Raw genomic sequence first — 26,092 nt, 5'->3', positions numbered from 1 at the left:
AGAGGTTGTTTTTAGAAGCCCTGTTGTTACACTGGGAAGTACCAAGTCCCTGTTCTTGCTTCAATCTTGATAATTTCTCTTGGCCCCTTGGAAGCAAGACCAAGTTACAAGTGATCTTTCTTCTGCTGCAGTACTGGTACTGTTAGCTTACTAGGCTAGGCTTGAATTATGCTTGGTTTTAGGCTTCTGATTAAAAAAAAATGCAATAGAGTTTCTCAATAAACTGGTGGCATCAACAATTATTTGTGTTCTTATATGGAGATTGAGGTGGGGAGACAGAGTGACCTTGTATGCATTAAATATTTGTATAAACATATATCTATACATGCACATGTGCATTGGGTGCATTTTATTTTATTTTATTTTCAGGAAAGTTAATTCACTAGCTTTCATTGACAGAGTGCACAATTACATTATCCAGTATACAGCTACTACCTAAACCCTCACAGTGTTTTTCTGCTTCCTCTTTCTCCAGGATTTAAGTGTTGCATGTGTTTGCTGTTGGTAGCAGAGATTCAGGAACCACATGACAAGGAACAGAATAAACAAGTACACACTGTTCTTGCTGATCCTAGGCGGTTGTTGTAGCATTGTTATTGCTTTAAAGAGTGTCAGATAAAGACCTGCAGAAGGAGTGCTTTGATATCTGAAGCAGTACTGAAATCACATCCTCAGTTTGTTATCCTGGGATAACAATACCTAAGGGTAAATACCTGTCCTGTATAATTTTCTGTCTGCCTTGATTTATAAATGTTTGCCTCTTCTTTATGAATAATGGAACACGATTTTAATTTTCTTGGCAGGAGTAATTTAACTCCTATCTATGTCCTAATGCAAGACACAGTGTATTCGTGATAAAGTCTTCTACCAGTGTGGCTAGAGGCGTGGAGACGGGGCAATAGTTGCTTACAGGAAGATGAGTGCCAAAAAAAAAAAGGCCATATAGTGAGACAGGAGGGCTATAAAGGTATCAGAATGTCTAATACTTAAAGTGACCTAAACCCCAGTTTTCACACCCTTACCACTAAACATAATAATGTATTTATTTTCATTAATAATTTTTTTCTCTCCTTGGTCAGTGAATGCCTGCTCGTTTCAGAGCTGATTCCCACTCTCCTTAGACAGTGTCAAGTGTGACACATGATGTTAGGGCACCAACAGGATGGGTGTGCTGGAGATGGCTAGGAATTGCAGTGTAGTATGTATGAAAGGCCAAGCAAGATTCAATCTGAATTGAGAACCTTTCAAAGTAAAAGAAAATGGAGATGTAACAGTGGCTTTGTGGCAATAGCTTGTCTTCTGTTGCAGAGGACAATGGGTAAACAAGAATATGCATGATGTGTCAAGTCCATAGCAGCAGTTTATTGTAATTTGTACCTTTGAAGGTTGCCTATCTGTAAATAACACAAGGCATATTCTTGTTCTTTTGAGAACAGAAATATCACAGCAACATTGCAGCCTTTTAATCTTTATTAATTATGGCAGACATATATAACTTGGATCTTAAAAATACCGTTTCAGACGGCACAACATTTTTGGTCTTCTCAGGGCTGATGAAACAAAAAGCACCTGCAACAAATCCGCTGGTAGAAAATCCAGTTAGTTAGTGGCATTGGAAATGTTGATGTGAAAATGAAGTCTCAAAGAACGCCAACCATGTCATATCACATGTAAAGCTTCAGATCAAATGAGAATACTGACACAATCCACTTCCTTTTGTTAATAATACATAAAGTAAGCTGCTTCTGTTTAATAATCAGACTTCTGTCTGCATTTGCACTGCATAGATCAGAGTTAAAGGATTTTTACATTTGTCTGCAAGGAGAAATGAAATTTATGTTTTTCCCAACAAACATTCTTACTATTTTTCTTCTTCTTATAAAGTGGGATTTTCACTGAGAGGTGGGTGCTAGTTGCTAGAGTCCACCATCTTGACAGGTACAGGTTTTCCTGTAGACCAAAGACACATGAGGAAGGTCTGCTGTGGAAAAGGCTTTAGCTACTCTTCTGGTGTTTCTGTACACAAGCAAGGTATTCTTGCACATCCTCTGGAGAACCAAGGATAAGAGGGACTCTCTGGTGAAGACTCTCAGGTTTCACATCCAGCACTGCCTCAGTCCCTGTCGTTGCCATCCCACCTGCCTGCTCAATGATGAAAGCCATAGGGTTGCACTCATAAAGAAGTCTGAGCTAGAACGAAAGAAGGAACATGTGAGTGCCTTTGAAGGAAATTACACCAAAGGACTTAGCAGAACCTAACCTTTGTTTTGTGATTCTGGAAAATTTCGAACCAAACATCAACTGACTGAGGCAGCGATGTCTCCATAACAGCCCCTGCTACTTTTCTCTCCTCCTTTTACACCTTCTGATTCGAGGAAGACGGTACTGACCCTGCATCCAAGCATGACCACCATCATTTCTAAGCCTGATGTCCTCAAACCAGGACAGATGGGCAGCAGCAGTGAAACTGCATTTCTTCAAAAATGTCAAAAGTAGCCTTTGAGCTCATAGATATCAGCAAAACAGTTAATTCAGCTAAGTTAACAATGCTGGGAAAGAAAAGCCAAAATCTCTCATCCTGTACAGGCTTTATGTGTTACCTCAAAGCTTGGAGTAATTGTGTTGTGTTTGGTCAGGATATTTTGGAGCTTGAAACTTGATGCTCCCAGCTTCAAATTTCAGGATTTTATTTCAGCCTTCAGAAATGTCAGTAGTTATTAGTGGCCTGAACTCATAGATGGTGACTGTTTTGAGAAGTAACTGCAGTAATTATTAAAAGCAAATTTTCCCTTTTTTTATAGAGGCATGTTTGGTTTCAACCCTGGCATCTGTTCACATCTTTGAAAATGTTATCTGTGAGTTGCCTGTGTTCAAGTGGAACGCAAACTTACTTGGGACAAATGCAAAAGGTTTCTGTGTTTAGAAGATGATAACTGGTAATTTCTAACAGAAATTATTTCTGCAGGTTTAGTTGAATCTTTGATGATCTGTGAGGTGGTCATGTACAATGTCAGTACATTTATTTTAGTACATAGTTGTACATAGTACAAAATGAATACATATGATGTTAAAAGGGCTTTTCATCTGTAAAAGAGACAGTGTTTTCTGAGGAAAAGGAAGCATGACAGATTGCAACCATACATGGAGACAAAGAAGTGTGTCAGACATAGGAGTTGACTACCCGTCATTCCTTTATCACCCTTTATAATAAAACCAGATACATCACAAACTGAAATAGCACATATTACCTTCCTTCTTATCTTTAAAGCCCACTGATGTGCTACTTCTGGTACAAGGATTCCATCTGATAGGAAACATAAGACCAACAGCCTTTGTTGTTCTCCAAAGTGCTTGGGCAGCTTTTGGAAGATGAGCCAGAAAACGGAAAATATGTGGAACCACATATTCAGTTTCTTGTTGCTTAACTGTGACTACATGGCTTAAGGAAAGCAGTTTTCCTTCAGGCATTTTGTTCTTATTATTTCTTTCACTTAAAGAAATAGCTCTATATGCAGAGGCCTACATGCATATCATTTACATTTGCTCTAAAGTCTCAGGATCAATTCCAGTGTCATCTGCTTCCTCACAGTGGTCTTTCAGGAGGGCTTACGATTAAGGCACCTGCCACAAAGGCATTATTTCTCCAACAAGAAGAGGATTCTGTGAAAAGAACTGTATACACCTGCACACTGAGAGGGAAAGAAGAAAACTTTTATTTGTAATGATAGTACAGTTTTGCTTCTTTCATTACTCAGTCTACTATGGCAGTGCAAGTCAGATTAGTCTAATAGTCAGTGTAGGCTAATTGTGCAGAAATCCTGATTTCTAGAAATTTATTAAGTTCTCTGTACATTTTTTATTTTGTCCTATTTCTAATCTTTTCTCCTCAACAATGGTTTAACAGGTTGCAAAACAAAAATTTAATTTGAAGAGGCTAGTCAGCACACTTACTTATCCTACACACAACAAATTCCTTTTTTTATCTCTTGATCTGATACACAAACAGATCCACACTGTTTAATGGAGTTTAGTTTGGTTTGGTTTGGTTTCCTCGGATGCTGTGTCAAATATTTAAATCAAATTTGCCTGGACAAACATGCAGACATTTTTTGTTTTGTGTCTGAAGAGAGTTCTTTTCCTCTTCCATTCTCTTCCCAGACCACTTTGCGCTGCTTTTATTATGATAAATACATGCTTACCAGGATGGAACTAGTAGTCCTCTCTCTCTAAAGAACTGTAAACATCATGGTGTCCTTATCCCAGTGTGGGAGATGGGGAAAGTAATTTTATGAGGGCAAATTCCTTCACATATGAACAAAGGATAGAAAAACATTTGGATACAAGGTTTTAAGTATTGTATTGACCAGGAAAGAAGGTGGTTTTGGGGTCAAAATGCTATGACCAATATATTACTCATACCAATCATTTGCTAAGCATGACCTGCAGGTTACTGGTGGTCCACAGATCAGCTGTATAACCAGATCTCTTTTAAAACATGTTTGTTTAGAAGTTTGATAATAAGGATATCTGATACTGCAGGAGAAAAGCTGAAGTTGGCTATTATCTATGGCCCAGGAGATTCAGGGATTCACTGCATTGCATTGTACTGCATTAGGTCCTGTGTGTTTGTACAGGAGTCCAAGTGGGAAATCATCTCTTCCAAGAATACTGATCTCAGCACACATGCAACTCCCCTTTCAGAGACGGAGTTTTTCAGATCAGCTAGTAGAAGCTTGTGTTTCTTTGTCACCAGGGCTGGTGCAAATAAGCTCAGTATCCTTTGTAAACAGTAGGTAGGCAAACTTAGTTGTCTAACATTGGACAAAGCTTTCTGGAATTCAGTGTTTCCCACCTGGAGTCTAGTTGCCAGTATAAAGTGCAGAGTTCTTCCTTAGGCCTGTGTTGTATCTGCCAGTTGTGCATAGGTATCTCAACAGGTTTCTCTGGTACTGAAATGTTTCTCTGGTACTGAAATGTTTCTCTTTAGAAAAATGAATAAAGCCCTTGGTTGCAGTGGAAAACATTTGACTAATTAGCAACATAAAAGCACACAGTAAGATTCCTGGCCTAAATTGGCAATTGCCTACATTTCTCACATAAATTTGATTGCTGGCCATCATATCCATTAGTCATTTTCTCCAGGGATGGGAAATTATCTGTTTATATAAATAAACTATTCCTTTATATCACTGGGAAAACCAGAGGTATTCAGTTAATTAAGTCCACCGGAGAATAAGGAAAATGGTTTACCTTTCCTTTAGGACTCTTCTGATTAGCAGGATACATGAAGATCCCACCATACATCAGTGTGCGATGAACATCAGCTACCATGGAGCCCACATATCTGGCACCATACGGGGAACTGCCATCCTGAAAAACACAGAGTAAAGCATTAAATCTACCAGGCTAGGCTGCTGGTAGCATGGCAAAATGTAATTTTGTTATAAAATAGAAACCAAAGCTGCTTAAATCAATGGCTGCTTACAGACATTGTAAATGCCTAAACCAGCCTTAAGGTTAGCCTTTTTGTAAGCATAGTGATGTCTATCAGCTTCTAAAATAAGCACTTTAAAGAGCTGCATTCACAGTATGGAAACCACAGTCCCTGTAATTTGAGTGCACAATTTGGTACCAACCCCCATCCTGTGAAACAGCAAGGGCTGCCAAGAATGAGTGAAAATTTTGCTGTTGATCCTTCACCTGTTCTTAATCCAGGGCATGAGGAGGGATGTTGCTTTTGACTGCATGTCCACATGGATCCCAGAGGACTCTAGCTTTTTCCTTCTAAATTATTTGTCAAATTGTGAAATTGGTCATAGCATTCATTCTGTATCTTAGCTCAAAAAATAGCAGTTTATCTATTAGTATAATTTTCCTTGCTCTCAGCTTGGAGATCAATGTTGTTGAAGGAGAGGTCATTTTAGTGACAGCAATCAGGAAAGTATTGATATCAGTTTCATGTTTGCTGGTCATAAAAATGGTAAGGTAGGAAATACAGATGACAAGCAAGGTGTCTTGAGCAAATAAAAGTGACATACAACACATAAGCTCCACCCAAGAAAACCAACACCTCGCCATACTTTCATGAAGGGGAGATACACAACACAAATGTAAACTGAAGGAAAGCTTTTTGAAAGATACTAAGCCAAGAAGTCTGTTGGTTTTCTTGTATCTCTCAAGCTGTCTTCAATGAAACACAGGAGAAATTTGCATCTCCTCAGAAAATTACTAGAGACTGGGACTTCATGAACGTTTAATACACATATATATCTGTGTATGGCAATTTTAGAAGTTTGAAGACACCTCTGCATGTTTTTTTCTGTCTAGATCAGTTGTCTAATAAAAGATCTCAGTACTTTCTACAAAGCTCGCTTTATGTTGATACTAGATGCAGAGAAATATGTACAGAGCTTGTTCAGCAATGCCAGCTCCAAGACCTTCAGAAGTCACATGTTAGGCACCCTTCCCAGCAAAATAATGAGGTTAACTGGGAGAAAAAAATCCCCAAGTGGGAGGAAAACAAAAGAGAAAAGCATAATTCTATTTCCAAATCACTTTTTCAAATTGTTCTACAGAACTGTGAAGTTCTTATATTTACTCTCTTTTAAAGTGGGAAGAGACTTTCAGGAAATTACACTAAATAATGCAACAGAATGTTAGGAGGCTGAGTGCTAAGCCACTAAATGTAAGACTTGGATATTTGATACAGCTGGTAGTAAAACTGGAACAGAGAACCCTTGTTCAACTGTACTTGTGCTGTTTTCCAGAATTCTGTCTTAGGAGAATTCTTCTTCTTAGGAGAACTATTGAAAATTCAGAGTAAAACAATATCAAGTATGAAAGACAAGATGGATGAGACACAGCCTGGAACTCTGATACTTAGTTTTGTGTAAACCTGGCCATATTACTTCCAGCCATAAGTGAAAAAATGCTTTGAAGTATTTTATCCCTTATTTTTCATGGCTTACCCTCAAATAATTTTCAAATTATTGTTTCTCCATCTCACAGCTGCTTGCACGTGTGAGTTTGCAACTGTAGAAATCTGAGGTCGAAAAAAACCACCCTTAACAGGTGTTAAAAAGAGACCAAAGCAGGTTTGCAGTTTAAGAGAAGATAGTTTTCAGGGAAAGTTGTGATTACGGTCTAAAATTATCTTTCAAAATGCAATCAAAGGAAGAGCTCTCTTTCATGGTTTCAGAGGGTGATGAAACAAATCTTAAGAAAAATTTCTTAAACATTAAGAAAAGTCATAGTATCACCCATAAGCAGGCCCTGAAACATGCTGCTAAGGACTGCTTCTGTGACATTATCAAAGAAGGACTGTGTAACTCACATGTATAAAATTTACTGACCATGAATTCCACAGCTGAGCTACCTGGGCACAAATAATCAGGTATGTTTGGGATATGTTGGATTTCCTATTTGCATGCAGGCCATTTATATGTGGGCAGTGTTATGTGGGGCTACTGAGAGGCTACTGACAATTCGTTACTTCTTACTCTGATGGAAATTCACCTGCTAGAAACACTGTGCTGAGAAAAATATAGATGAAAAACTCCTCTATTCTGGTACTGTTATCACTTGAAACACAGATTGAAATAAAATATTCACTTCCCTTAGCATCCAGCTGCCTTCATGGGAGCAATAAATGGTGCTTTTAGTTACCAGAAATGTTGCTTCTTGTTTCTCCAGTTTGGTCACTCACGCATTTTTTAAGAAAGGAGAAAGTTAATAGGTGTAGCATGCATGTTGGCATATTGCCTTTGCTTTATTCTCAAACAAAGTAACAGAGTGTGAATGCTAGGGGAATTAATCCCAAGTTCTAAGTAATGCTAAGCTGTGTGTTTGCCCAGTGAGCACTTTGCACTGGTTCAGCTGAGGCTAATGAAAGAGTTGGAGAACATTGACATTCCCTTGTCAGCGTCCATGGTGTTTGAGTAACTTGCGACTGCTTAGTTTCATCCTTTCCACTGCTTTTCTTTGCCTAACTCTGAGGAACAAAGATGGCTCATAAAGGATAGGTCCTGTCATTTTTTTTCTTCACAACATGATGGAAGTAACTTTCTCACTTCCATATTCTACTAGTTTCTGACAGCTATGTTCCACCACAGCAGAACAAGACCATGTTTTTCTCTTTTAACTATGATGACTAGGAAAGTAGAGGGGGAAAAAGTATTTTCTACAGTTATGGTAACAAAAGCACAGTGTTTTATTAGCTTTTGTGTACCACTAAGGCACAGCTGGGCAGACTGGCAGAAGGATGCTTCATGCTGAAGTGTGCTGTTGGTAAGTTTTTGATGGCACTGCTAAGATAAATCCTTAACCAGGGGGTCTCCACTGCATGGCTCTCAATGCTGTGATGAGACTCAATTTCCCTTGTGGCCATAGGAAGAAAAGATAAAAATGTTTGGAATAGCAAAATATGATGGTGCCCACAGCATGTTTCTGAGTTCTACCATCAGTGAAACAGTGCCAGCTAGAAGCTAGGGCTCTGCAAGCATTAGTGAAGGAAGAACACACCTTGGGAAGGACTCAGTAAAATCTGTGCAGAAACAGTTCCTGGCCGAGCAGTGACTGCTATACAGTGCAGACTGCGGTAAACAAGTTGCATTACAGGCAAGCTTGCAAATAGCAGCTTGTTTTTCAAGCTGGCTAAGCAACAGGAGATTTTGTAATACTGAAGCTAAAAAATTAGCTTAATTCTGGACTCTTGTTCCTGAAGAGATGTGTCTAGACAAATGTTTACAGCTGATCTGAAGCAGAAGAGCAGCACTTTGAATTCAGAATTGACACCTTAGATGAGTGCTGGACCACAAGAAACCTTGAAGGTAAACATGGCTTTGTAGTCCAAACTGTCTGATCTGGGATGCTTTTATTAAATAGTAAGGGAAAATCTCTTCTCTCCATATAAACCGTTGATTTGTAATGTTTGGTCATCAATGACAGCGATACAGAATACAGGACATATTGTGGACAACATCTTACTTTGTTTGCTCATTTTATTTTTAACTTTCCGGTTTTCTGTGTCAATGTTAAGAGAGTCCTCTGAACAGCATATTTACCAGAAACATGGGAAGGAGGAAACAGGTGTAAGATTAAAGGGGAAAAAAAGGATAAGAAAATGACAAGTAGCTGTAATTAATGCCTAGTCTCTTGGATTCTAGTGGCCAGGCCATAGGGTAAGAGTGGTCTGCCTGGGCAAGACCTGCATGATCTCCCATGCCCCACATGTTAGTTCTCCCTCAAGTCACAGGAGGGAGGCATCCAGCAGATCCCCCCACTGCCCTTCTGCATGCTGTAGAGAGGAAGACAAAGACCAAAGCTGTGCTTCCCTGAAGCACACAAGTGCTTCAGGCAGGACCAGCGCCAATATCGCTCTAGCTGATAAGGCTTCCAGATGATGCCATGAAGAGTGGCAGTACCTCCTCTCTCTTGTCCCCCCACAATGCAAATATGATGTCCTTTTCAAATCAAGGAACTCTTTCCAAAACTCAGGTTCATAGCAAGCTTTCAGATGGGCAGGTCCCTTCCTTGTGCTGTGTGGACATGACACTGATGCCTTGGGCCTTCTTATACAGACAACCCTATGTCTCACAGCAGCAAAGCTATGTGCCTGCTCAGCACCCTGAAGGAGGCCTCCCCTGCCCCAAATAATCCTTACACTAGTGTTTGCTTTAAAGTAACAAAAATACAATCTGCCAACTTCTGTTGCCTTAGAGCAACAACGCTTTCAATAGGTTTTCCTCAAATTAGCACAGCACAGCACTTCCTTAAAGCACAGACTTGAGATAAAATAGTGTTTGCAAATGAGGTTTTTCCTCTATGTCCTAATCTAAGGATTTAGTGAATCACATGACAGAGCTGTCCTCACTGAGCCTGTGGCGAAATAACTCTGTCTGGTCTTTCACTGAGCTTGAAATATTTCAGTCTTTTTATAGTTGCCTGGGGATAATTATTTGTTTAAGAGTTTAATTTAAACAACACTTGGGTGGTTTGCAAAAACACAAATTAATAAATCCAGTGTTAATGCATTATATTGAACACATAGCTCAGCATAACAGGAGCAGAATGAGAAGCACAGATCTCTATTCCAGTGGATTAGTTTTCAGGAAGTATGAAAGTTGTAATGTGGGCTTCTGCTTCTCTCACAGCTTAAACAAAAGCAGATTTTGAAGTTTCAAAAAAATCTCAAATATTCAAAATTAATATATTTAAAATTAAAAGTATGGTTACAAATTTTACATGTTACATTTCCCTTGTATAGCACCCAAATTCAGTCCTGAGCTGTTTGTTACACGTCACCATATTTCGTTGCTGGTCACATAGCTACACTTTCCAGCAAGCTTCCAGCTTTCCACATTAAAAGGTTGTGTTGTGTCCTCCTTACATTGACTAGAGGCCATTACAGAGCTGTATGTCCCCATGAGGACGTTCATCAGATATGGGATGTTCTCAGCTTTATCTCTGAGAAGGATCCAGTATAATCCTTTTAACAACAAAACATAGTGATTTTTTCAGCCTGTGGCTTGATTTGTGTTCTGTATGATGGAAGTAGACAGTGCAAGAGTGATACTGCATTTCTCAGACACAAGCATGTACAGGAAGAAGGTGATGCCATCCAGATCCCAGCAAGTACCTTTTAGGTAGTATGTGGAATCTAACCCCAGCTGCCCACAGGACTCAGATGCATATTCAGATGAGACAGGAAGCAGGGGTAACCCCGCATATTGCTGGAACAGTTCCAGAGCTTTGTTGGAAAACCTGGTTCTTCATGTACAGCACATTTTCCTCCACACAGTGATAAACTATGAATTTACTTACCCAAGTCTAAGTTATAAAAGATGTCAGGACACCAGGAAAGCAAACAAGCAAACAAACAAACAAACAAAGAAACAAAATAAAACCCAAAACCAACAAAACCCCCCACCAAAACTAAAACAAGCAAACAAAACAAAAACAAAACACCAAAAGACCAAACATCAGATACATACCCAAAATGGACCTAATGGCATGAAAGGGTTACATGGTGCTGAACTCAGTGAGGCCTTTCAATCCTTCCCCATCAGCCAAGATTGGATGGAATGCAGGGCTTGTCAGGGCACAGTACACTGGGTAGTGTGCTAGTATTTCTTACCTCCGGGAATTTCTTCTTTTGTAAATATTCTGTCATTGCAGGTTCAAAATACTTCGCATAACCTTCATTGAGACTGTATACCTTCCCTTTCTTCTTGATTTTAACATCTCTGTCCACCAAAATAAATTCACCAAGACCCTACATAAGAACAGGGTAGTCCAGCTATTAGCAGGAAGCAGAACATTTTTTTGACTTTCTGTTAGAGTTGACACACTAGAGATGGCAGAAACACTAGCACAGCTTGGTCCTTTCATCACCAATCTTGTGCAGAACTTCACAGGATATCAAACAGAGCAGAAAGTACAGAATCTGTGGTAAGTTAATGAAAACTTATCACATTAGTACTATAAACAAAAAGCAGCTGAATGTAACACTTAGCATGTCCACCAGCCAGCAGTGAACGCAGATGGGTCATGAATCTCTGTCTACAAATCAAAAGGTTACAAATTGAGAAATCTCACTGAGTTATCAATTTTTAATTCATCTTGCTTGTCTTGTCTAAGTATTTTAAGTGAATGTAGTCTGCTACCCCCAGGTATTGCTGCCTGCAGCCCGAGTGAAACTTCCACTGTCTCTTTCTCTGTCTCTAGACAGAGAGCAGTTCTTTCCACTTGGAATGAGCCTGTTTTTAAATGTTAAAAGGAATTTTGATAGTAATGCATCCTTTATAAAAAAAACCAACAACAACCTGTTATGTTATTGCCCACATCTAATGCTGGTTTCTCAAATGAGTGGTTTCCTTCCTGCATTCCTCCAGTAGCATTTGTTGAGCTCCTGGGCTGGCTGTGGAGGGTTGACATATGTCCAGTTGCGTGTAGTTGTGCTTCTGCAAATTGTTGGGTATGCAGCTTAGACGATTTAGCCATAAAACTAAAATGCAGTCAGGAAATTGGACATTACGCTGCATGAACTGTAGCAAAAAGTGGTCCTTGCCCCATGCTAAACACTGAACATGCTGTGTTTCTTCTACAGACAGAAAAAACAGGAACAAGAAAAAAGCAAGAGTCCTTTAAGTGGCGCTAAAGACACTTTGGAGTAAATTTTAAGTGTTTGTGCAAAAGAGCAGTCTGGTTTGAATGAACAGGGTTTCAAATGCTATTTAACTTAAGACTATCTTTCACTGAGTAGAACAAACAGACAGAGGTAACCAACATGCAACCAACATGGTAATGTATTACTAAATACTTCTAAGGTGGAGGTGGGATGCTCCAGGATGTGGGTGAAAAAAATAATCACATAGATTGCCTAGATTACAGTGACGAGGAGCAACAGAAATTAGTAAACCCAAGCATGGAAAACTCTAAAAGACAGTGGCAATGGGATTAACACCATGACTGTACCGGATCAAGCATGAAACAGTCCACTCCTTGTCCTGTGGAGAGGGCAACCAGTGTAGCACTGCCGTACAAGGCATAGCCTGCAGCAACAATTTTGCGTCCAGGCTGTAAAGCATCTTTTTCAGAGGGCTCATTGTCTGTTTCCTGAGAAGAAATTGCCATTGGACTGAGGTTAAATTCTTGTGAGAAGCAATAAAAACAACACTTTGGTAATAATGTGAGGCAGATTTCCTTTTTGTGTCTACGCAGGGCTTTCAAGCAATCAAAACAGACATTGTTCCCAGTAGTTCGGGGCAAGTTTGATACAGGTACATGTGCATGCTGGGACAAGACACTGAGAGTTTGTTATTTTATATATGTCATGCAATCAATATGATACCTACAACAAAGCTGATGCCTTAGCATTACAGCACAGTTCATTAATTCAAGATCATCAGAAATCTGAGATGAACAGAGGTACTGATTTTCTGTAAACATAAACGTAAGCATACTGACACCTCTGCAAGGTGAATACATTAATTAACATTGCTTCAAATCATGCAAATAAAAGGGCAGATGGTGTAACATGATGGAACCAAGAATGTGCATTGGTCTCTGTTGGTGAAGAGATAAGTAACTGAAGTGAGATAAATGGTCGTATCTAATATAAAATAACAAATACAGTTGTGCATACAATGTGTGTGTGAGAGCAGGTACACATATGTAACTGCACTGAAAATTCATGTGGCACTTTAGGCTTTTAATCTTTTCAAAAACTCATATTTTGATTTGGCACTTTGGCTACCTACCACTGAACAACCATAGCCCAAGCAAACCTGGTGCAAATATTTCCAGTCAGCTCTGGGGGCATGCCTCAGCCACAGCTTACAAGAATTTGACTGGTGAAGTAATAAAGGAGAACAGCCAAGAGTACCTGGGAAGGCTAGCTCCAGTCTTCCTCTCCTGAGACTACCAAATGGGTAGGGGATCTTCTTACTAGTATTTCTGTTAAAGCTTTTGTTTGTAGTGGGTCTTCTATGGAGGTTTTGATGGCAGTTCATAAGGAATTAAATTGAGAACCCCCTCAGATCCTTTCTTTAGGCCCTGGTTTGGCATTTTATTGTTCCAGACTCTTGACAATTTCTCAGTGATTGCATGGACTCAATTAGATAGAGTAGCTGCTACATAGAAATAGGAGGTCCAGTCCAAATATCCAGCTTAAAAAATAAAAGTAGTTGGAGACTGTTTTGTGCTGGAAATAAAATACTTCATGAATATCAAGTGACGTCTAAAAAAATCAAGAATAACTTCTACAGAAATTTTCCATGGGAAACACCTCTATCTTCCAACAATCAGAGAAATTCTCTGCTGTTCCCCATTGCATAGAGCTCTCAGGGTGCCCATCAGGGTCTGAGAAGGGTGGAAGGCTAAGGGTAACCCAGGGATGCCCTTTATTGTCAACATCTGGAGGAAAACTGAGAGATGGGACACCAAAACTGCATCTTTCATGGCATATGGAGACAGTCATTCCTCATCAAGAGTTTTCATTTTCAGATGAAAGATTTTTCCAATTTTGTTACTTTCACTTACAGTTTTTAGCTGCATTTTGCTCAAAACTTTTTACTATTATTATTTTGCCAGGATCTTCCGTGGAAAAAAAAAGGAGCTGCCAACCAGCTCTTTATGGGAGCTGAAATACAGCATGTGCAAATACATCTGGTAGGCAGTCCCTTGACTCTGTGCCAAGCTACTTATTCAGAGTGGTTATAATGCATGTAATGAAGGAATACTAGTTATACCACTGTTTGTATATCACAGAGCTTTGAATACTGACTATTAGTGGCTAATCCTTTGCAAAACAAGCTTTTACAAAACCTAGTACTATACCCTACATAATATCTCTTTCAAAAATATATACCCATGGCACATACATCCCAATATCAAAAGCAATGGTTGTCTGTAGTAGACGAATTATTTGCAACATTAAATTTAGAATTAAATATCTTTACATTACCAGTTCCAAACATATTATAATTATCCTAGATTTTTGTGTGCTTTCCTCATTAAATAAAAATAAATTTTGTGTAAATACAGTAAAGAGGCATGTCAGGTTGTTAAAGGCCAGGTTGGATGTGTCTTTAAGTAGCCTGGTCTAGTGGGAGGTATCCCTGCCCATGGAAGGGGAGCTGGAATTAGATGTTCCTTAAGGTCCCCTCCAACCCAAACCATTGTATGATTCTATGTTTCTATGATTCTATGATTCTATGATATTGAATGAAAATATTTATTTCTGAGGTGAGCTTTTCAGTCCTATCTCTTAAATATATTTATTATGCTTTTATGGTTAAGAAAACACATATTTGTTGACCGTTCTGAAAAAAACAGAGGAACTCCTCCCTTGGGAATTGGACAGTAGGGCAGAATTCACTTGTTTTTCCATCCTTATTCCCATCAGTGTTTCCAAGAGACAGCTTCCAAAAGGAAGGAAAAAAGCTCAAGCAAACATTTTGCAGAGCTCATTAGAGTGTAAAAAAGCTAGAGATCAGCTGATATTTCATTGTTGGGACTGCAGAAGTTTGGTTCTGCCAAGTACCATGTAGTGTGAAACAAACCAGGAATTAAGCATGCCAGTAGATTCTGATAGCTGTGGAATATTTTAGCTTCTCTCTGGTGCACAGATGGATTTACTTTCTATTTTATTTTAACTATGAGATGGCAGTAGTGAAATCTCTTTGAAGGTCTTTGTGCAAAGCACTGAAATAGGCAGAGGGACTGCAGAGAAGCTCTGGCAAACATTGGCACAGCCACTTTGCATTGTTGGTGGTGTGAACCAGATGAAACAAGGTTCACAGAGTCTGGCTACAGGGGTACCTTCAGGTGATCTCTAAGTTTGAAAATTTTTGCATATATGAGGGAGTTCTCATCAGAGCTGGAAGCAGCTCTGGAAGCACTTGGTTTCCAGATCTCTTTATCTCATGTTTTATGAGTTACCTTTGCATTTGTCCTGAATTCTTACACCTTCTCATTGAGGGATCACAATCAGGGGAGGACATTGTCCTTGTGACAATGAAGGGGGACACACACGCTCTCAAATCCGAGGCTCTGGGCAACATTATAAACTAAAATCAGAATGAAACAAAGCAACAGAGTTTCATAGCAAGCATGTAGAAAATTAATTGAAAGTTGTAGATTTTATTCAGTGGCATGAAAAACTGGGAAGAATACAAGCAAAAAATACTTATTGTCACCACATCCTGGCACTCCAGAACCTGAGAACCCCCAGCAGCAGTGACTGTCAAGGTTCTATCTCTTGCTTTGGCTTCTGCTGATTGAGCAAAGGTCGTTGCTCTGCCCCACTTTTTTGATGTTTCTAGTCTTTTTAATACTGCCAGGTGGGAAAATAAGTAAACCTAACATGGCATTTATTTCCCACTGGTTTTATCTAAGAAGCCAATTAATTGCTTTTCTGGCAGGTGGCAGAAACTGCTTTTCTGCAGCCGTGGTGGTGGCTCTGGACTGGGAGCAGCCAGAGAATGATTTTCTGCTTTGAAATGTATTGACCACATCTAGCCTTTGTAGAAAAGTGCTGATTATCTTATGTTTTCCTAAAATGAGGCAAATATTTAAGTTCTGAAGAGTGTGTCTTTGGAAATGAACTTAAGGTGCTGACATGGTGAGAAAATCAGTCATGCAACCATCTGAGAACTGGAAGGTCCTAAATATCAAGACAGGTGCTAAGGCTCATCCTTTGGAATTATGATTGTTCTAGCTTTTCCAAAATTATGTTCATGACCCTTAAATGGCTTGAAGTGACATTTTCTTTCTTAAGTGATTCTCATCCACTGGGATAAACACCTCTTTTTTAGTATCTGTAAGATGGCTCTTACCACCTTTAAGAATGGTGGACAACACAGCTATTGCCTACTATAAATGTAGGGTGGTGCTGTAGTCTTTTAGGCTATCTTTAGAGAGATAAATGAAAAGGGTGGAGGCCCCTTTGCTTACCACAGGGGCACATGACATGGGTTGCATCCATACAGCTAAGCTCTCTTACCTGCAAAAAGCAAAGGTGGCAGATGGTACTAGAGGTAGCCTCTGGGCTACCCTTTGCCCAAGCTGTACCCAGGCATCATCTGTCCTGGGCTGCATCTCTGGTGGAGTTTTGCACAAACTATTAACAGTGTGGACAGCCATATGCCAGAACCTGGCTTGTGACCCTGCTGAGATCATGTCATCACTATTTGTTTTATTAGTAGATGCATATTCTCAACAGTGATGGTTACTGCATTGTCTAACAAAATGTAAAGAACAAGGACTTGCCTGTTAAAAATTATGAGCTAAAATAGAAGAACGGACTTTCAAAACATATCTTCATATGTTTGAAGTGTAGCATCTGAGTCTGCAAAGAGTTCCTTGCAGTCACAAGTACTGTAAATGTTACTTCACAACAGCGATGGCTGAGGGTCTCCCATTGTCATATGACTGTGACCTCAGGCTTTAGGAAAAACACCAACTGTTGGGAGATTAGCAATCACATCACAAGACTTGGCAGGACTGTAACTATTAAAGTTTGTTAACTGACTGTGCAGTTGCTGTTCCGTGCAGCCCCATGGGGGCAGACATGCTGGCCAGGCCCTGGTGGCTCTTACCTTTTTGTAGATAGCAAATATTGTTCCTATTGGTGCCAAGCAGTCTATATTGGATGAGCCATCAAGGGGATCAAAGCACACCACATATTTACCCTAAAACAGAATTGGCAAGGGAAGCATTAGATTAAACATAGTCTTGCACTATTGTTTCCTTTTACTTGACAAAACCCATGTTTTTATGACTGTATTTAGCCCCTTAAGCACGCCTGACATAGCCTGTCAAAGAAGGCTGCACTATTGATCTAGCTGGCCTTGTAGCACAACATTCACTCCATCAGGACCTGCCAGAGAAATAGGAGAGGGTATGTTTATGCTCAGACAGCACAAAATCTGACAATAGAAAGGAGCGGTCCTCTGCTGGCAAGCAATGCAAGAAATCACTTGAAAGCAAAGGGAGTGACACATTCTGGAAGAGAGCATCTTTCTTGAGTAAATATATTTTGGTTTGTTACATCTTGTTGCAAATGAAGGGATTTGCTGGCAATATGATTTTTGAGCCTAAGAAAGCAGAAGGAAAACATCTTGGGGAAAGGGTAGGTCACATCAGTGTGAACAGTATCTCAATGCAATTGGATCCCCTCCTAGGGGAAGCCTGATGAAGCAGTCAGGTGTTTCCTTTGGACATGTAATGTAAAACCCAGTTGTGCCAGCCTCTCATCTCATTTTTTCTTGCCTCAATACTAATTTAATCTAAAACCATTACACGGCTGGTTAGGGAATGTAATAGTACACTTAAACCTGTGAGTTGGGCTGTGTTAGCAAACTCCAAAATAATTATTCTCCCCACTTCATGATACTTTTGTGATGATTTTACCCTCCACAGCTCCTTTAGCTGTTGAAACCATGCCATCCACCACAGTTATTAATCAAAATAATGGTGTAAATTTTCTGAATTTCCCCCAAGAATGGTTGGTTTTGGAGCCAGGCTCAGATTTCATACTTGAAACAAGAGTGCCACCTGCTGCTGTCTGATCTGATAACCCCCTGAAGGCAGGAGCTGCACAGACCTGCTTGTCTTTGGGGGTGATGATGGCCTCCTTGTCCTCCTCTGTGACCAGGACGCAGGTGCTATAGGAGGACTGGAGCATATTAATCACCAGAGAGTTGGATAATACGTCCAGCTTCTTCACTTCATCACCCGTCACGTTCACTGTGCCAGCTATACCAAACCTGAAGGAAAGTAAAAATATCAGGAAACCTGAGAGAGGCCAACATTACACATTTCCAGGGGAAATAATTTTAAAAAAAAGTCAGAGTGGCTCTTTCCTCTTATCTTCCCACACCTCTAACTTTTGGATTAAACTGTCAAGGTGCATTAGGAGGCAGTTGCTGCTGTTCAAAAGAGCTGTGCATGAGAATGGGTGACAACATAATTTTTAGGCTTTACCTGGGTAATTTTGCTCCTGCTTGCATGTTCCCCAGGTCAGAAGTAGAAAACACAGCTCAGCCAGTGTATGCCAGACTTCCCAAACAGCCCCATGAAGCAAATGGCAGCAGTTTTAAGGAAGGAGAAGAGCCAGTTAGCATGTGTTATTTTCTGCCACTGACTATGCGCAGGACTCCTTAGTGGTCCTTTAACTTGTGTCCCCTCAGTCCCCAGCCACTCCAAAATCAGAAGCTTTGAAGACACCTCCAAGTAATTCCCCATGCTAATCTGTATCTCAGGATCAAGGGCTGTTTTATTCAGTGATCCTTGGCTGAGGTAGGATGATGCTTCCATTCCCTATCCTTATTTTAGCAATATGCTAATGATGTTGTAAATAGTAGTAGACGTATTTCTGAGGCTTCCAGTTGAGAAAGCTCTGTTTAGACCTAATGTATGTGGTCTGGGCATCTTAGAAATATAAGGAACTGTATAGGGAATAGATAAAGCAATTTATTGATGTGGGGAAGAAAACAAGAATTAAAAAAAAAAAAAAAGAAAAGAAAGAAAAAAAGAAGAGAAAAAAAAGGATAAAAGGGAAACTAATTAGTCCCTATGATGCAGCAGGCCTTAGATGGGGCAGAGGAGGCCTTTTGTCTCGCTCAAACCTCAAGGTTGCCTGAGCTTTTCAGATGTATTGAACATTTTGGGCACTGTATTTTGGAATGCCAAGTCTGAGATACTGGAAGGGACCATGATTTTCAGGGATTGCCAAGGACCCATTCTCCAGTTAATTGTGTTTTCAGGCACATTCCCAGCTGAAGTTTATGGCTTGGAAAAAGTCCTTTACTTTTGAATGGCAGTATTAATACTTCGGACATTGTGTATAGAAAGATAAAAAGATAAAAAACCTGCTCCTCTAAGTCAGTGAGGCAAACCAGCATAGCTTCATCTAGTAAGTACAGAGATATAGTACCATTTAACAGTTAGGGCATAGGAACCTGACACTGCTCTTAACTTTGCGTGTGTCTCATGTCCTCTCTACAGGTCCATGCCAGTAAAGTGAGGTTGAAAGTACTGAAAGACTGAACTTATTATTTGCAAAGATCATTGAGGACTTTGACCAAATAGTCAACAGAAGCACAAAAAAACCCAGAGTGTCATACATTTTGGTGTTTCCATGGAAAACAAAAACAAAACAAAAACCCAAAGACAAAAAAAAAAACCAACCAAAAAACACACACCAAATTATAATTGTTGTCATTCTTACACAAATATATTCCCTATTCTTTTTTTATGTGTGTGTGTATGCATAGACATGTACAGAAACACATATTTCAATACATAACAAAATGTGTATCTTTAAATGCTTAATTTTATTAGGACACCTCAGCTCACTGGAGTGCTTAAGACAGCTCACCATCAAAAGAATGACACTGATGTCTGTTTCAGCTGGCAGTGTGAGGAACAAGCTCAGTTCATTCCACCCTTTGCCAAGGCAATTCTTTGTTCCATTTGCTTAACCACTAGATGCCAAATTGTTATGTTTGTTTTTCATATTGGGCCATTTAAGACTCCCCACCTGCCTTCCTGATACTACTTGAGGAAGGAAGGGGAAATGCACTCACGCATGGCTGCATATGGTGTTTCTCACAGGGCCATTGCTTTAGACCATTACTTATATTGCAGTCAGGCAGAACATCAGTTTCCCAAGATAAGCCAAGCCCTGATTTGCACAGAACAGCCCCGGGCTTGCCTGTTAGCAGAAAATGTTATGGTGTGATATTCTGCGTTAAAAATATCGTGGTGTGATATTCTACAGATTAACAGTAGATTTAAAAATAGCTCAGCATCAACATTTCAAAGGGATAATGAGGTGACCACTGCACTGAAGTACTGAATCACATTTTTAGAGTAGAATATTACAGAACAGCCGTTACTCTGAATGTCTATTTTGCACCCAATATTAAAATGCTCCAGAAAGAGAGATTTCCCACTTCCCACTCTCAATAGTTCAGACTATGACCTCATGCCTGCAGTCACTCAGCTTAAAAAAATACACTTCCAATATATTTATTAATCCCTGCCCTCTCCCAAGCCTGAATGTACAAGCAGCTGCCTCTCTACATCCTCTTCCTCCCCATATGGCTAGGCAGTACTCACATGTGGGCAAGGCCTGCCTTTCTGACTGCAGAGGAAATGGCCTTTATGGCAGTCAGCATGGAGTTGAGCAGCTGTGTCAGCTCCCCTGTCGCTCCTTTAACGCGGCGTCCCTTCTCCATAACGAATCGTGTCAGCGTCAGCATGTCCGTTTCAAAGGGGCTTTTGTCGGACATTTTTGCTGGGTACGAGACTCCGTTTTCTCAGCTGGATGATGAGAGGCTTTCTTGCCGTGTTGAGATCCCGGGTGGCTGGTTTAATTTGAGGCAAAGCTGTTGGCTGCCTTGCTGGCCAGAGTTTATTAAGAAGTTTCTGAGACCATGTGATTGAGTGCTCAGAGTAACTGCACCCCGAGCTGGCTCCACAGCTCCCCCGGGATACAGGAAAGGAGTCTTAGGTGGGACTACAGCAGAGGAACCACTGTGCGGCTGCCCTCCCCATGCACTGAAATTAGTGGTGTGCGGAGCTAGTCTCATATTCTAGCAACTGTTGTGTTGAACTGCTTGTAATGCAAAGCTCTGGCTGGCTGCTTAGCTGGAGCCTGCTTTCCTGTAGCTGCTGCACAGGAACAAGCTCAGCATAGCCAAGGCAAAGCACACAGTTTGCAAGGTGCAAGAAATGAAGGCACAGGACATCAGTAATCATGCGTGCCATAGTGCCCTGTGGCAGAGCACCAGCATGCTGTGACTCTGGACAGTGACATTCTCTTCCCATATCACCTTAATCCCTGCTTGCTCTCCCCTTTGTGGTCTCCTCCATAGAGGAGGGTTTTGAAGGTGTACAACACATTCCAGGAGAAAAAACAGGAGCTGCAGAGTGCATCTAGACATGCATTTTTAAAAGATGCTTTATGTTGCTAGTTGGTCTGCTGCAATCCCAGTGTGATGACTTCATTCCTAGCCTGGGCTACTTGTAATATTATAGGGCTTGCATGAATGAGAAGTGCTGCTGAGTGGTGGCTTGACTGGTTAGAAAGTACTGATGTTTTCAATAATTTACTAATTAAGCTTGTCTGATTTAAGCATGTCTGTATCATAAGTCACAAAATGAAATATTACATTAGCTTTGTTACTGTAGTACAACATGTAAATACAGGTATGTCCAAATTTGCAAATAAACTGCCTGTAGTTCCTACAAGCAACATACTTGGATCACATAATGCAAATGCAAAGGTAGACAGAAATGTCAATGAACTAGGTACATGCTATCTGGAACACTGGAATTATGGATTTTAATTACAGCACTATCATCTCACTGAGATAAGGAAGTAAGAACAATTACATGTTGCAGACTCCATGCTACTTACTAGCAGCACTCTCTTAAAGCAGATCTGGAAAACAAAACAAAAATTCTGGAGTTACAGAAGAAAAGTTTCATTGAGTTTTATTGTTATCATTCATTTAACTCAAATTACTGTACTAAAATCATGTCAGGAAGGCAGAAACAATTCAGTAACAAAATATATGCCTAGGTTTGTTATTGTTAATAGGAACTGCAGCTGCAGGCAAAGACTTTTTATTTCCCTTTGCATTTGGTTTTTAATATTTAGCATTTATTTGGATTTTCCTAAAAGCATCTCTTCCCCGATGAACAACACATTACTGAATGCTAAGGTTTTCTACTTTGAACCTGGCCTCAAGCAAATGTCTCGGGGACTGACAGCACTGAACACTAGCAACAAGTAGAAAGAAACAATTCAGTGCTGCTTGCATCCCATGCACGTAGCTTCAGGGATGTTTTTCATGTTTCATTCTAAGGAGGAGGAAGGACTGGTGAGCAAAGCTCCTAGGCTGGAGCAGCAGGCAGATTTTTCACAATGTCCTCTAAGGCAATTGTGGAAGAAGAAAGTGATCCTGAAGATTTCTTTTTCTCTTTTCTACCAAAGTGATCTAGTCAAAAGTATACAATACCATTCATATAGTGGGATGGATATTCCAGAGCACTTGTTGTCAGGTTAGGAGACTTCTTTTCTTCGAACAGACTTTGCAGAAAACGCACATATAACATATTTAGGGAGCCCTGGGATAGCACATGGTGCTATTACGAAAAGAAGGAGACAGGTTTCACATTATACATGCAAATGGATCTGCTGGTTTAAAGTACAGCCATTACATTCTGCACATTATTTCATCATATGGCAGTTGTCAGCCTGACCAATCCTGAAATGCTTTTAAAGTGAAATGTCTCTGCTGTGTAGCTAGAATACCATCATGATACCAAATCAATTTAGCAAATAAGAAATGGGGTGGGGGTTGGCCTATGGCTTCTAGCATTTGTCAAAACATCACGTGCAGATCTTCTTTACTGTTGATTGTAAGTGATCTTTTACTCTGTTCAAAAAGACAAAGTTCAGATTACCTTGTGAAAGAAAGTTTGTTTTGGAGTTAGTGATTTAAAGAGTGTTCTCAGAGTTAAGAAGTCCATTATTTACGTCTTTTTTTTTTTAACTGATAAATAACCAAATGCTTTTTACAAGTACTGAAAACATTTTGGTGTGCACAAAGCACATGCTTTCAGCTGGTGCTCAATTAACACCCCTTCAATAAGAACGTAACTTACACTAATATGTAAAGAACACGATGTCTACAACCAAGCTTTCCAGAAATATTGCAAGCAATTGTGGAACAAGAAAAAAAATAAAACTTGGAAAAGGCACAAGACTGGGCTGCATGAAAACTTTACTGTTTTGATAAATACTGTGGTGCCACTGAATGATAAAAACAAGAATGATTAAACTGAATTACTAAACTGTATAAATAATTACCATTTAATGAGGAAGAAATCAGATTGTTTAAAAAATGTATGAGGATTCTGTATGAGCCTGGGGACAGATCAGTAGGATTGGCTGGAACAGCATAGAAAGATTAAAAAAAATAAACACCTCAGTTTGACAGATCTGTGGGAGATCTCCTCTCATACATAAAGATTACACAAGAGCTCTTAGGGATGATTCACATTTCCACTGGCTTATAGGCACGCCCAGTGCCTTAAAGGTGATACCTCTTCGAACTGATTTGAAATGTTAGCCACTTGGATGGTGCCAGCTGAAATTGGAGCAAGCGACCTTTCAGCAAATGTCGCAGTTCAGCCCTTGAGCAGGGCTGTAGGTAGGTAGTACTGCAGTGGGAATCAAAGGCAGATGCTGTGACAAACCCTTCCTCTTGCCTGGCATCGGCTGGTGGGGTGAGTTCTGGAAAGTGGGGCTGTGGAAGGAGGCTGAAGAATAGTTCCCCCCACTTGTGGCTACACAGCTGTGCCATTCAAATGTGGCCCTGCATATTACAGATAGAAAGAAAATGCAGCTCAAAATGTGAAAATTTCTTACTAATAAAATGTTAGACTACAGGCAAAACCAAAACACTGGAAAACGATCTAGCAATCACAGGCAGTATTGCCTTTCCTACTATAACCTTTACCCGATGCCAGTATAGTGCCTTAAAAATAGATCTATGCAGCCCAGGGTTTGCTGAAGAGGTCGAGGATGGAATACAGCCAAGGAACCACCACAACTAGACAAAAATGTCTGCTGTGGATACTGCTTATTAAGTTGTGTGAACAGATTGGTGAAGTAGCGTAATCCAAACTGATATATGGAAAGCCAGAAAAAAAGCTGTAAGAGCTTCCAACTATTCCCTGCTTAGTATATTAAACAGAAAATTGCATCCAGCTATGCCTCTGGTCACAGGCTGAATTAAAAACTTAAGGATCTAAAAACATTGTGCATGACAGCAGTCACATGCTTTTTCTCTAGGAGCAGCATACAGAACTTCAGAGGGGTTTAGAGAACTTCTCAGCATGCTGCCTGCTGTAGCTGATTCAGTGAGCTTGGAGCCTTTTAAAATGTTGTGGGGTATGTGCCAGATCAAGCAGGGAAGGAAATGCGCGGGATAGGAATATGCAATTCCTTTGGGAAGTGTTTCAGTGTGCAAGGTAGGCATCTCCAGCCACTCCTAGCACCTTCACTTCTCATAAAAAACGGAGAGAGACTGGCTTGTTTCTTTTGAAATCACATCAAAAAGACAAAACAGATGCAAAGGCCGCATTTTTTTTTCTTTTGCAAAGGCAAGAGCAGGACCATATGCCAGTGATTAGCTGCTCACATGAAGAGGCAGAGGAAGCCACACTGGTGCCAGCACAAGAGCAGTCTGGCCTGGGCCACAGGAGTCCCCCAGCTCTCCCACCACTTTCTGCCAGTCACACAAAGTCCTCTCCCCTGTCACAGCACAGGGCTCACCCCTGGGGCCAGTAAACCTGCTCCTTCCAGGCTAGCCCCTAGACTGGCAACAACGGCATCACACTGGGAGATGTAGCTTTGAGCCTTCTCCCAGCAGGGCATTAATCAGAAATTAGGCAGCATACCGTAGGGTTGATGTTTGTGGGGTGCCTGATTTTGCAAGGATGTATCAGACAAAGTATGTATGCCATGGTTTGCTAGTTTCCCAGAATAGAGTTTGGCCCATAGATGAGCCAGATGCTGCCCAGGGCCACACTTAGGGCCCTTGCAGTGTGAAAAGCAAGTGCACAAGCAGAACAATAGCTCATTGGAGATGGTTGCCAGGACTGTCCCAGTCCTTTAAGGTCCCAGAAATCCCTGTATTCACTAAGAAAGCCCCATCAGAAACAGCACTTTCAGCAGAAATCAGGCCATGCAGTCCCTGCCAGAAAGGCCTTGTCCCCTATCACTTTGGAGAACAGACACATACATACATCCAATTAAGGTTTGCCAGTATGTCTTCAAATACACCAAACACAACCAGTATCAGAACATGAGGTTTTTTGTGTGTGACTCCTCAGAGAGCATGCCCTTTGCATTGCCATCTTAAGATCCCCCCACAATCTTTTACTCTCTCTTTATGAGAAGAACCAAGTTCAGACGGGCTGTCTGCACTGATGAATGCAAAATCCTCAGACAGGCAGGTTTACAGCTCATTGCACCCCTAGACAGGGGCTCACAGACCACTCACTGTGTGTCTTGAACCATGGCTTGTTCCAGACCAGTGGCAGTCTACCCAACAGTAACATTCACTTGTTCCTTTGAGTTTGGCAAAGGTGAGTGGTCCATGAAAAATGTCAAAGATTTGCAGATTTCGACTGATTAAAAAAGTCACTGCCATGAACTGTACCCAGACAGGTGGACAGCCCTCCTAGCTCCCAGGCACCAATGTCGTGTTCCCAGAAGCATGCTCTGAATCAGCATGTTAAATGTCGTTATCCTTCATGGTGTTCACAATTTTTCTTCTGCTTGTGAAGCAGAATCCTTTCCCATGGTAATGCACGCTCCCAAAATAACACAAAGAACACCCAGTGGTGGTTACTAACACTGTACAGGTTCATTTTTTCATCAAGCAAGCAGGTTAATTTCTGGCAAAGACAGCCAGCTCACCACAGCAGAGTGGTACCAAGCTGTCTACACATGTTCTTTCTCCAATTCAAAATAAACCTTCAAAGCATCATTTTCCATCCTTGTGTT

General features: G+C 40.5%; 1 protein-coding gene across 1 annotated transcript; it reads right to left on the bottom strand.

Annotated features, from left to right (window-relative positions):
- Positions 1–1,452: 1,452 nt before the first annotated feature.
- Positions 1,453–25,841, bottom strand: FBP2 (fructose-bisphosphatase 2). The gene is made up of 8 exons (XM_051643371.1): positions 22,533–25,841; positions 20,626–21,952; positions 18,107–18,269; positions 17,100–17,192; positions 12,475–12,615; positions 11,135–11,272; positions 5,251–5,370; positions 1,453–2,190 (listed from the first exon to the last, which is right to left on the bottom strand). The coding sequence occupies exons 2-8, from the start codon at positions 20,796–20,798 to the stop codon at positions 1,996–1,998; spliced, it is 1,023 nt and encodes a 340-aa protein (XP_051499331.1). The 5' UTR covers positions 20,799–21,952; positions 22,533–25,841; the 3' UTR covers positions 1,453–1,995.
- Positions 25,842–26,092: the final 251 nt, after the last annotated feature.

Source organism: Apus apus, chromosome Z (assembly GCF_020740795.1).
Source record: "Apus apus isolate bApuApu2 chromosome Z, bApuApu2.pri.cur, whole genome shotgun sequence".
In the NCBI taxonomy this organism is placed as follows: domain Eukaryota; kingdom Metazoa; phylum Chordata; class Aves; order Apodiformes; family Apodidae; genus Apus; species Apus apus.
This window is presented reverse-complemented; position numbering and strand designations above follow the sequence as displayed.

What these genes read in the sequence shown, in the direction of transcription:
- FBP2 (XM_051643371.1), bottom strand. Translation starts at nt 20,798, where the DNA reads ATGTCCGACAAAAGCCCCTTTGAAACGGACATGCTGACGCTGACACGA. An exon ending in TCACCCCCAAAGACAAGCAG is followed by an intron (nt 17,193 to 18,106) that starts GTCTGTGCAGCT and finishes ATTCTGTTTTAG; the next exon opens with GGTAAATATGTGGTGTGCTT. An exon ending in TATTTGCTATCTACAAAAAG is followed by an intron (nt 12,616 to 17,099) that starts GTAAGAGCCACC and finishes ATTTCTTCTCAG; the next exon opens with GAAACAGACAATGAGCCCTC.